We start from the raw sequence: 12,827 nt of genomic DNA, 5'->3' as shown, positions 1-12,827 counted from the left end.
GTGGACAGGTCAGGCTCTCTCCAGAGATTCTAGGAAAGAATCCATTGTCTTATGTTTTCCAGTTTATAGAGCTTTATTCTTTAATTACTTGTCTTCTGGTCCCCTTCAATAGCTTCAAAATATTGATTCATTGCCAGGGCAGGGGTGGTAAGAAAAGTTGTTTATATGAAAATTAAACTGAATATATTACAAACAATATCATCAAATTTCTAAACACATTGTTGGATAATCTGCATGAGAATTGTAAAAAAAAAGAAAAAAGAAAAAATTGTGGAAATCTCAAAGTAGTCTACATTTTGATTGACTCATTGATGTCTTTCGTGTCTTTCTTTCTACACATTAAGGAAACAAACTGGAAACTAGACAAAACACTATGAGTACTATTTATGCAAGATTATTTCAAATTCCAAGCAGCAAATCCAGTTCCAAGAAATGGCCTCAACCCATAAGGTTTAGCAAAAACCTATTTAAACTCAAATAATTATCTTACAGAAGCTTTAATGTACTGTTTCTTTTAGTGACCTTACTAATCAGTTAGTGTCCTGGTTAGACCAGATAAGAGGGGCATCTATCCTATCTCAGTAACACAAGCCAAAGAGAAGAACAATGAAAAGATATGTAAAGAGCAGGAGAAATCAGAGGTGAGGAAATTTTTCCAATTGAAGAAGAATGGCATGTGAACAAAAATTAGTCAACAAATACATATGTTCATATACTTGAATTCTGCCTTCCACTTCCATTTTTAACATCAACTTGTCAACTAAGTACAGACTCTCTCACTACATACAAGATCCACTTTTCCCAAATTATTAAAACTCAAATAAGCATAAGAGCAATGTGGTATCTGATAAAAATGTAGTAATCAAAAGCATAGGGATAGATTTCTTGCTAGGTTTACCAACAGGCAGACATGCTAAGGCAACAGAGAATAGTTAGGGGAGTGGTCATGTAACTGGAGTAGGAGAGGTTCATCTTCAATAAATGGTTCCAGCATCTTGAAATCAGGAAATATGAAAAGAAACTGTCTTAGTTCATTCAGGCTGCTATAACAAAAATGCCATAGACTGAGTGGCATATAAGCAAGAGGAATTAATTTCTCACAGTTCTGGAAGCTTGAAGTCTGAAATTAGGGTGCCAACATAGTTGGGTTCTGGTGAGAGCCCTCTTTTGGGTTACAGACTGCCAACGTCTCATTGCATCCACACATGGCAGAAACAGCAAGAGATCTCTCTGGAGTCCCTTTTATAAAAGCACTGATCCATTCATGAGGGTCCTACCCTCATAACCTCATTACCTCCTAATATGATTTGGCTCTGTGTCCCCACCCAAATCTCACCTTGAATTGTAGTTCCCATAATCCCCACATGTCATGGGAGGGATCCGGTGGGAGGTACTTTAATCATGGAGGGGGGTTACCATCATCCTGTTCTCATGATAATAAGTGAATTCTCATGAGATCTGATGGTTTTATAAGGGGGTTTTCCCCCTTTTGCTGAGCACTTCTCCTTGCTGCCACCATGTGAAGAAGGACGTGTTTGCTTCCCCTTCCACTGTGATTGTAAGTTTCCTAAGGCCTCCCCAGCCATGCTGAACTGTGAGTCAATTAAACCTCTTTCCTTTATAAATTACCCAGTCTCAAGTATGTCTTTATTAGTAGCATGGGAATGGACTAATACACCTCCCAAAGGCTCCATCTCCTAATACCATCACATGGGGGGTTAGGATTTCAACATATCCATTGTGACTGGACAAAAAAAATTCAGTCCATTGCAGAAGCTATTTTTAATTCATCATATGACTTTTTTCAACATTTTAAAAAAAATTTTAAGTCCTGGGTGGCAGATTAGGTTCCTTTTATCTTTTCAGGAACTGAGGATTGAACGGAGTTCTGGAGATGTTTGTTGTAAAATGAAAGAGTAGTTTCAAGAATGGTTGAAGTCATAATCTATATGTTTCTTGGTATAATGAAAGCTTTCACAAATGGCTGGAGAAGTCAAATTCAAGAGATGAATAAACTATCCTCTTATGTTTCTTGCTTCTCTCTCCATATGTGTGTGTGCCTGTGTGTGTGTGTGTGTGATTTAGTTTGTTCATAAGGAGGAAAAAGAAGATGAAACATCATTTGTCAATTACTCTCAAGTTAAAGGGACAGCTCCTCCTCTGCTGCATAGTCCTGGCATACCATAAAAATGTACAATCCTGGGTCCAGTTCTAAAATGTGCAACCTTGGTCCCTAGGTTCTCACAAAAGCCATTATTTCCTCTGTAAGGGATAGAAGTAGTCTGATGAAATCTTTTCCTCATATGCAGCAATTCCCAGAAATATGCTATTCTACAAAATAAGCTCTCAGGGCAGGATGATGCTTACCTCAAAAATATAGGTCTCAGGCCCTGTGGTTTCTAGGCAGAAAAGATCTGCTTAAGTGAGGTTAGGGCTAAAGAATTATGGATGCATAAATGATACTTAGTAAATATTTGCTGAAATTAAATGGGCAGGTGTGGTAACCTGTCTCCAAAGCAACTCCTTTTGCCTACATTCAGGAATGCCTGGTATAAAGGGACTGTTCTTACATAATTATCCAATAAAATACAATTGAGAATGATCATATAAGAAGTGAGATGACAAGCCAAGTATGTTATGAAGCCTTGAGCTTTCATTGCCTGGACATCAAATAAACCAGTATTTGAATCCACAAACAACTGTGACTCTGGGAGAAGAAAGCAGCAAAACACAGCTGTTTGGGCATGGCCAGAGCGCCACTCTCAAGTTATGTAACAGCTGTTGTGTAATTGTGCATTTAACTCAAAACACATTTTTGAGAGAGAAAACAATTAGACTTTCCAAAAAGAAAGAAACAGAGAAATGTTGAAAGAACACAGAAGTTTCTATCTGGTCTTCAAACATGAGACATGGGGGAGTCAAAGGCATTGGGAATGATATTGCCTTAGAATCTAGGGAGTTGGCCCGTGCACCAAATCTGGCCTGCCTTCTGTCTTTTTAAATAAAGTTCTATAGGAAAACAACTACACCCATTAATTTACCTATCATCTACAGTTTCTTTTAAATAGAGTCAAGTAAATTATATCAGAAACCATCCAGCCCAGAGGCTGAAAATATTTACAGAAAAAGTTTTGCAAACTCCTGTCTTAGATGAATAAAAAGTTATGTTTAAATGCCTGTAAGGGTGACTATTCACTGAGAAAACCAAAGCAGTTGATGCTTGAACCCATGTAGGAGTTCTCTTGTGGAGAATAGGGTAGAAATAGTAAACAGAAATAAGAGCCCAGGTTTGGGAGTCAGACTGGCCTGAAATGAAATTCTGGTCCTGCACTAATAGATCTGTGACCATAAGTAAGCTACTCACCCTCTGTATGTCTCTAAAATGGGAATATGAAATGAGGGTAGAAAGGGAAACAAGTGCTGCACCTGATTTGGGCAAACAATTCAGAAATTTTTAGTTTCCCTATGTAAGTCCCATATTCAGGGGAATTGGCAAGTTTCACTAGAAAAAAAAAATTGGTTGATTCTTCATAATCAGAGCATCCAAAGTATTTTATCTTGTTCCTATTGTAACGTTTGCTAGAGCTACAATACAATAAAGTATTGTATTTAAAATGGGAGTAACACTGTTTAAAAAATTGTCCTTCAGCTAAACATTAATTTAAGAACTTGAATTGTTTGGAAGCCCTGCTTAAATTTAGTCTTTGTACACTGCCTATATTGATAAATACAGACAACTTCCAAAACCAGGATTACTTTCATTTTAAATGAGTATTAATAGATGATATTGCCATATTTCTAATGGTGGTGATTGTGTGTGACAGTGTGTTCCGAATTCCCTAAAGTCCTGCTGGCTTTTCTGTTCACATATAGAAAATAAAGATAATTTAGGGCTTCTGAGATCACAGTAGGTCTACTTACCCAGCACTGAAAATACACAAGACTGATACGATATTTTAAAACTAACTTAGGGTAGGGTGTAGATAAAGGGCCTTTCTTCCCCAAACAGCACCTTGATTTTCTGGGAGATGGACTGATTTCCTGAAAGCCTTGTCCTGAAGACACCTGGCCAGGGTTCTCTCCTCACCAGCTTCTACTGAGAACAAGTGCCCTTTTAGACTCTTTTCAATCCTCAAATTCTCTGATTCCAAGTCTGTCAGAGAACAGAAAGTTACATAGTAGCATTAAAAAGCATGAGAAGTCAAAAAAATAATAACTGGCCTTAGTGGCCAGAGCAGCTGCTGCATACACTTATCACAGGTTTCGGCTTTGTAAATTAATTCATCTGCAAATAGTGCACTGTCTCCAGGTACAACTTCGATGCTGGAGCACTGGTTTCTTAAGGATTTAAGTTTAAAGTCAAAGGCTTCCTGCCCTAGGTGTTACAAATAAGTAGTGTCGTTTTCTTTTTTTGCTCTGAGTTTGTTCATCCAATCGTATCCGAGTATGCAAATAAACTTTAGCCCGTGCAGATAAAAAAGGAACAAATAAAGCCAAGTGCTCTATCAGAACCAAATTGCTGAGCCAGTCACCTGTGTTCCAGGAGCCGAATCAGAAATGTCATCCTCAGGCACGCCAGACTTACCTGTCCTACTCACCGATTTGAAGATTCAATATACTAAGGTGAGTAAAACTTCTATTTTCTGCTTTGACTCGGGTTTGCAAAAACTGCGTTTATGTAAAGCATTAAAGGTCAATTTAAGTAAACTTGTGTAAAGAGCCCTTTGCAAATATAAAAATAAAAGGCATGCAAAATGCAGGTCTCAGTTTAGTGTCCTGATCAAATATGATCTAAATCATATCAGACAATCTTTCATAAATTTATTTCTTAAAATATTTCCAAGCGAAAGGAATTCTCTTCTGTGTGAAAGGATTCTTATACCAGGATTCAGAGGACTTTACTAAGCACTTCTATTAACTTCACTATAGCCGGCATGTATGATAAGAGAGCAAAATACTCACTAGAGAAGCTTACTGGAAAGAACCAAACGAGTAGGAACAATAGAAAGCAAACAAGGAGAAAGAGAGCATACTGAAATAACATAACTTTCCAATATGTTTAATAAAATGAGTGTTAAAATAGGGGGACTTAAGTCTGATAATTGGATTCAAAAATCTTCAGATGGACTTGCATTATTTTGCATATTTTGGTGGGGGGAAGAAAAGCATTATTTCTTCAGCCAAGTTTGTTGCCATTGGAGCAGATGTGTAATTGTTAACTGATAAATATTTAGAGAAACAAGAGCAGGAGCTAGATCCAGACTTTAAAATCCGCAGCTGGGGGGAACTAGGAAATGGATCCTGCTTGAGTCGTTCTGAGAGTAACTCTGAACTTTGCCTGTTTCACACTGCTTTCCTGTCAGATCCTAGAACTCCAAAACAAACAAATGAATAAAACGCAATCTAACCAAAATTACTTGAAGTTATCTTTATGGTGTGATGCAGAAAGTATGGTAAGAAATTAACTCTTGCAAATCAAGGGAGAGCCATTTTGCTGTCTGAATTAGCCAACAGAAAAACAAAGGGCATTATAATTTAATGATAAAGTAAAAGTCCCCACTGTTATATATTTATTTCCTCACTTGTAACCATGGATGGCTTTGAAATCCCAAGGTCTGTTGCATTTTCATTTTCATAAAGCACAACAAATGAGGAAGTTGCTCAGTTGATTGGCTCTTTTCCTCAGGAAAGTAGCAGCAGAGATCAGATTGTGCCTTTAACATGGTTGACCAGCAGCTATGAAGTGTATTTTAAGGTATTGTTATCACGAGGTTTTGTTAAAGAGGAAAGATTTTTTCCATTTAGTTTTACTACAAATGGTAGCATGAAAAATGCAGTAAATCCATACCGTCAAACAATTTACATTTGGCAAAGGTATGTCCAAAAGGTTGCAAGAGTCCAGTCTCCCTCATTTTCTTATTCCAAGTTTGTCATTCACAAGAAATTTCAATTGAAAGTAGGTACATTTAAAAATACATTTCATGAAGCTCAAAATTGTTGACAATGCTTAGATTATTGTATAACTATTATTAATGGGATTTTTTTTTTAAATGATACTACCTAGGAAGATATTTTGGTAGTCTGGATGCCCCTGTCTCCCCACTCCTTTGGCTTTGCAGAAGTTTGCAAAGTCTTCCTTGTGTGTGTATTTCAAGGAAGCTCTAATGTAAATAACCTTCCTGCTAAATTAAGCTTCACTTAGTAGTCATTAATTAAGCATGTAAGAAGCGGTACTAGACAGATGAGATGGTCCTAAAAATCTAACATACAAGCACAGACCTAATGAACCCTTAATACAGAGAGATGATTTTGAGATTGAAACCTATTCACTTCGAAGTCACTGTGCAACAACTCCCCTCTAGGGGAAGTGACTGACCTAAGTGTCCAAAAGAAGGCAAGACTCAAAGAGCAGGGGTTTTGCTCTGTGTTTAAGAACTTTTCTGGGTAAAAATACTCCAAACAAGTCAGTGAATTTTGATTTCTCATGCATCTTCTATATAAATCTGTTCTGCTCAGATAGCATTTTATTGTTTAATTTATTGGTTACAGCGTTTTCACACTTGGGAGGACACCAGTTATGTATGTAATTAAATCTAAATGGGTGAACTTTTTCAAATGCCTTCGCATTTTTTTTTTTACTATGTCCCAGTGAAGAATTGGATTGAATTTGCTCTTGCAAGAGGAGTTAAAAAAAAATGATGGTTATTAACTATAATAAGTTCCCTGGTTACAAACCAAGTAAGCAAGGAATTTATAGTGTCTGAGGAATTATCTTCTATTACCAGCCCCTAAAGTCTTGTGTTATTTTTCTGTTACTATTCTAATGTACTTTTTTATTATTATTATAGCTAGAAGTATATTGGTTGTTAGGACAAGTTGGAGAGAACAGACAGGGTTGAGTAAAAAAAATATTACAACTACGATAGAAAAGCTACATACTCTCAAGCTTGGGACTGCTTTTCACCCAAACAAAAGAATTTATTGATGCATATCTTTTTATGACTTATTTTCTAGTACAGTCTGATTATTTCTTTGTTGGGGTAGATTAAAGAGAGATCAGAGTTTAAGAAATGCTTTCTAAAATTATACAAAAGCTTTTGGAATTTAAAACCTCAAAAACATCGTTATAAATTCACTAATATGAACTCGTATCCCATCCTTATCCTCATTACTCCTCTTTCCAACTCTAAATGAACCCCACATTTTCCATTTTATTGAGCCTTTAAATGAAGAGATTCTTTGAAAGTTATGTGATCATTGGGCAAGCTACATTACTTCTCTCTGCCTCGGTTTTCTTATGTTTAAAATGGGGATGATAAAGGCACGTATTTTCTAAGGTCGATGAAAGTATTAAACGAACTTAATGCGTACAAAGCCCTTGAAATAATGCCTGGACATGGGAAATGATTTAACGTTAGTGATCCTAGTCCTATTTTTCTGAATCTTTTCCAGTTTTTCCAGAATTTTCCCTTTTACCCAACCTTTCCTAGACCTGTTTCCTACAAGTATTCCTCACGTCTTCTCCTAGCTTTTCTGTCACTCTTTTTTGTACAGTCATGTCCCATCTGACAAAGATTGCATCAGAGTGAAGTTCCAAGGGTCTTCCAAGATTTCAGGGATCAAAAATTTTCTCCTACAGGATTCGGTAACTTTGTTTGCCATTCTGTCTTCACAATACTGTTGTTTTACCTTTTCTTTTTTCTTTTTTTTTTTTTATAAAAGGGAAATAGGAAATTCAAGAAGACAAGCATTCTCAGACAGAATTCAAACTCCAAAATGTTTAACTTAATTAGTAAGCTTCACTTATTAAACCATGGTTTGTTCATGCTACAAAAGACCTTCATCAGCTAATGACATTTTACTCATACACACACACACACACACACACACACACACACACACAATAAATAATTATAGGTAAAATTTATTGTGCTTACTCTGCCATGACTGTTTAAGTTCTTGACAATGATTTTATTTACTCCTCATAATAACCCTATGAGGAGGTTACTATTCCTGTTTCACAGTTCAGGGAACTGAGGAACAGAGCGGCTATGTAACTTACTAAAGTTACACAGCAAGTAAGTGACAAAGCTACACTGCCAGTGCTGGCAGTTTGAGCTAACACACTAGCAAGAGACTTGTCTAAGGTCAATTCCACTACTCTGGGACACTGACTTGCCAGAATCCTCTTGTATCCTTCTTCATCCTGACTTTCATTTGCCCATTGCTGATTACCATGGTCTTTCCAGCTGCTTGCTCAGCTGTTCCCAGGCCAATAAGAGAAAGTTTGCAGCCAACTTAGAAAAAGAGAACAATAGGGAAATTGAAAGGAAATAGGTTTTCTGCTTTGACTGAAAATGTGACGTTTGGGCTAGGAGAGGCTATGAGGCAGAGGACTTTGACATGGATGTGAAATGTCTGTGTGAACTACATTTCTTCAACTCCTATGGAATCGATTTTGGTTAGAGTAGGAGATTGCTTTCCTAGATTTCTGGTTTTGTTTAACCCTTCTGGGTTAAAGAGATATTTTCAATGGAGAAGAGTTATGAATCATTGAATAATATGTCCCAGGCACGATTTGAAGTGCTTCTTTTCCCCCATGATTATCTCTTTAAATTCTTACAACAGACAAATTCAGCTACATGAACTTCCAAATACCTCCTTTGTCCCCTTTGCTTGTTTCTCCCTTTTGCTTTTCGTCTCTCCCATATTTCCCTTCCTCTTATTTAACAAGGCCTTGAACAAGTGCCCTATGCTAGTTCTCATGATATAAGAGGGCTAATATGATTCACGTCTCATGCAGCCTCTATTCCTGGAAGGTGTGTGGAATAGTGTGGGGCAGAAAATAAGAGAATGCTTTAATCAGAAATTAGGAGAAATGTTTAAAGCAAAATAACTGAAAGCTGAGAGAATATGAGTAGAAGAGCTTTTGATGAGGATTTTTAGGAAGGTGCTTTAAAGGTAAGCCTGAGGGATGTAGAGAATAAGGTGACCAAGAGTGGGGAAGAACAAAGATCCAGAGGTCTTACCACATGCAAAGACCCCGAGGACAAGAGCATGTTATGCTCAAAGAACTATCCAAAGGCTAATCTGGCTGGAGTAAAGTGAATAAGGGAGAGAATGGATGAGATGAAACTGAAATACAGGCTGGGGCCGGATTGGCTGGTGGATTTTGAGGAAAATCACTGAGAGGTGCTTAAAACAGGAAAGGACTTATGTTCAAGGCAAAGCTGATTGTGCTGTGATGCTGCTTTCACTTGGGAAATGTTTTTAACTTCCTTCCAACTGAAGCAATATTTTGTTTGCTTTGGGCTTGGAAGCAGGTGAAAAAATAGCTGACTGGCTGCAAGGTGCAGTGACTGAACAAGCTAAACCTGGCTTCAATTTCCAGCTATTCTATGTATTTAATTATATGACCTTGGCCAAGCTTCTCATCCCCTGGGGCTTCAGTTCCTCTGTCTGTGAATTGGGAATGAGAATGACTACCTTGGAAAGTGGCTGTGAGAATTAAGTGAGGTAATTTGTGGAATGTGGCTGGCACTTTTTAACTACTTAGTCCTTTCTCTCCTTGATTCTCTTTCCCAAGATGACTCCTAGAATTATATGATCATTATGTTCTCAATGTAAGTTATATTTATATTGCTTATCGCAGCTCAAAACTGATTTCATATATTTCTCTCATTTGAGGCTCATCATTAACCACTGGGAGGAGCTAGAAAAGATGCTAGCAGAGTCCCATTTCAAAGCTGAGGAGCCCGAGCTCAGAGATCATGACTGACTTAAGGTCACATAGCTCTTAAAATGCAAAAGTAGAATAAACTGGATTCTAAATCTTTTTATCTTGGATCTGATGCTTTCCCACATGATATCCTTTTTTCCTTAAATATCAAAACCAGTAGTACTAGAATCTCACTCAAGAAAACCTAATCAAGAAAAAAATCTGAAGTAAATAACACATATCCTAAGAGAAGAAGGTATTATCCCCCTTTCCCAATTAGCTCTAACAACTGTTTTCACACCTATTACTGCATTTTTATCATTCATTCCTTACTGTGGTTGAAAGAATAGATCTAGGCTGAAGTCTGAGATTCTGTGTTCTTAACAGTCTTTCAGCTTTTGCTGATGCTACCAAAGTGTCTGTTGACCAGCAGCAAGGGTCTAAAAGTTTTAGGTGAGTGAGCCTTATAAGTTCAATGCAGCAACCACCTTCCAGTTACTTCACAATAGAGCTTCCAGTTTCTTCCAGAAACTCGCACTCAGCCACATCAGAAACTTTCCTTTCAGAAAGTGCCAGAGCTAAGCAGAAACATGTTCATGGCCACAAACCAGTGACAGAACCAATCATTGATTTTAATAGTGGGAGATAATCATTTACTAATATTGAGAATGCAATACCTTAGCTCATCTCTGAGGACTGCTGTCTTGGCAAGTTGTTTTGTTTTCTGGCACCTGCCTGACTGTAAGAAAATGGAATTAACAATTCTAAAGTAAAGAACACATGTCCTAAGAGAGGGTATTGTCCCAATTTCATAAGGGCTCTCAGTACAACTCTTTATATAACTTTGTAACAGGGACTTTAACCTATTGAATTTGTCACTACATACTTGCTAGAATGAGGGAAACACTCTTAGAGAATATGAAAAATAACTCATTTGAAGACCAACCCAAAGTAAAGGTAATGACTCTGAAATGGCATGGATAATCTATAGGATGATATGTTGCAAATCAGCATAAAATAAGTCTCATGGAAATACAGACATCAAACAGAGATATCTGAAAATAGCAATTATCTGGCTTGGGATGGTGGTGTGGGGGGGTGCACTTTGGTTTGATTTATCATGATGCTATTATAACTATAGCCAGGGGATACATTATATGTTTACAAAATGTAAGTGACAACATAGAACCATGTTCAAAAGAATTTGAGCAAGGATTGCTTCACAAACCCTTACTTAAAATCTAATAAATCAGAAAAGTAAATTTGTGTAATACTGGTTTTCCTGACGCTGACATGTTTTGGGTGTATAGATGTATATAGCAAAAGTATCCACAAACTTAGAAGCATTGCTTGAGAAGGATGTGAAGTGTTGCTAATATTGGGTTTTCTGATATTGTCTCTACCTGATTCATTGTAATGTTTGACTTACTAATGGAAATTTGTTCACTGGGGACTTTGCACAAATCTCACATCTCTAAAAACTTTGCCTGAACTGTTCCCTCCCCCAACCCAGGTCCCATTTCCACCGACTATTTCCACTGCTCTATCGATACTTTTTTAGATGTCAAAGGAATACAACTAACTACTGAATTATGCTTTATATTTGGCATTCTTTTAGAAGGAAGAGGGCTTACATGTGAGCAATTCTATTACTAGGTCTTGATACTGCTAAAAATGGGCAGAACTTTCTATCGCTTCTACATCTTAACTCTGATACAGAAAATATATGATGTACAGAAGTTGCTGACAAGTTTTGTTATCATCTCTAGGACACAGTGATGGAGTGGCTCAAAACAAATGCTGTGGCATCTTTTCTCTTTCCCTGACACAATTGAAAAGGCTGACGGGGTTTTGCAAACAACAAGAAAAAAAGAGTATATACTCACATTACTAAAGTCAGACTATAATTTAAAGCAAATGAAAGGAAAATTTTATTTCTCCTATTTTTTGTTTTGGTCATTCTGTCATTTTGTTTTCATTCATTTGATGACAGTTAAAAATTTTCTTTCCCTTTGTTATTTCCTCCTTAATTTCCTTTTACATTTTCTAACTTTGAGTCTCAACGTTTTGCTTTCCTGCCTCGGGGTTAGGGTGCAAAGCAGCTGCCAGAGATCCAGCTTTGATTCTTTTAAATGTTTAACACCCCACCTGACTTTTGTTCAGTCTCTCCTCCTCATTATTCATCCCCGATCTCATACTGCCTGACTCCCAGCGGCCTTTAGTACTTTGGTAGGTTCCTAAGCTGAGAAAAGGTTGACACATTTACAGCACACACCAGTCTCCACAGGTTCACACCACCACCCATGCAGCCTATGCTGTGACTCAGTTCTCAAGTTTGAAAATTCACATGGATGACATTAAATGGGGACTCTCATCACCCTCCCTGTCATTTGGAAAATCTTAAAAGAAATTCTTTGTGCATTGAAAATGTGATCTCTTAAAATCTCTCTCCCACCAAGAAAGTATTGCCTTCCTTTACAGAGTCTAGGGCTGCTGGCCCAGTCGCTGCCCTGCCGAGATAATATTAATTTAAAGCACTCTGAGTATCTTTTGCAAGGAGTCAGGGGCTTCCCACTTTAGCCCACAGACTCCAAAATCTCATATCAGCAGATAAGGCAAATAGGGCTTTATTTTGCCACTAGTCAAAACTAGCTTTATCCAAGCCATAAATATTTTGAGAAAATTATGCTTATTTATTTAGAACTGTAGTTTTATATACAATACATTAAGACATAATAACTTTTACTCTGGAAAGGCAATTTTTTTTCACGATTATGACTAATTCTTGGACTCCAGTTGAATCCAGGAAATGGCTACTTGTTTATCAAAGGTAAAATGATGCATTTCTTAAAATGTGGCATATCTAAAATCTGAAGTGTAAAAATCCATTTCTAAGTTGCCTCAACATTTCTATTGATTGCTTCCCCATATAGAAAGTACTTGAAGTCCAAGAGTATGCATAGGCATTTATAATTTCCAATCAATATTGCAAACCGAAGGTTGATGTCTACTTTACATATATATTATTCAAAAGTCACCTAAGTCCAAAATTCATAATTAGAATTGAGTTAATATATAATGGTTACATAGAACCCAAGAATATTTTACT

At 37.1% G+C, this 12,827-nt stretch overlaps 1 protein-coding gene across 2 annotated transcripts in view; it reads left to right on the top strand.

The window, feature by feature from the left end:
• Positions 1–12,827, top strand: part of ALDH1A1 (aldehyde dehydrogenase 1 family member A1) — a 179,361-nt gene that overhangs the window by 122,750 nt on the left and 43,784 nt on the right. The window contains exon 2 of one of the 2 annotated variants that reach the window (XM_003822194.7): positions 4,544–4,623. The exons of the other annotated variant lie outside the window; for it this stretch is intronic. Coding sequence (XP_003822242.1) covers positions 4,558–4,623 — 66 coding nt within the window. The 5' untranslated portion in view covers positions 4,544–4,557. The remainder of the gene's footprint in view (positions 1–4,543; positions 4,624–12,827) is intronic. 2 annotated transcript variants of the gene reach the window in all.

Source organism: Pan paniscus, chromosome 11, assembly GCF_029289425.2.
Source record: "Pan paniscus chromosome 11, NHGRI_mPanPan1-v2.0_pri, whole genome shotgun sequence".
Taxonomy (NCBI): domain Eukaryota; kingdom Metazoa; phylum Chordata; class Mammalia; order Primates; family Hominidae; genus Pan; species Pan paniscus.
This window is presented reverse-complemented; position numbering and strand designations above follow the sequence as displayed.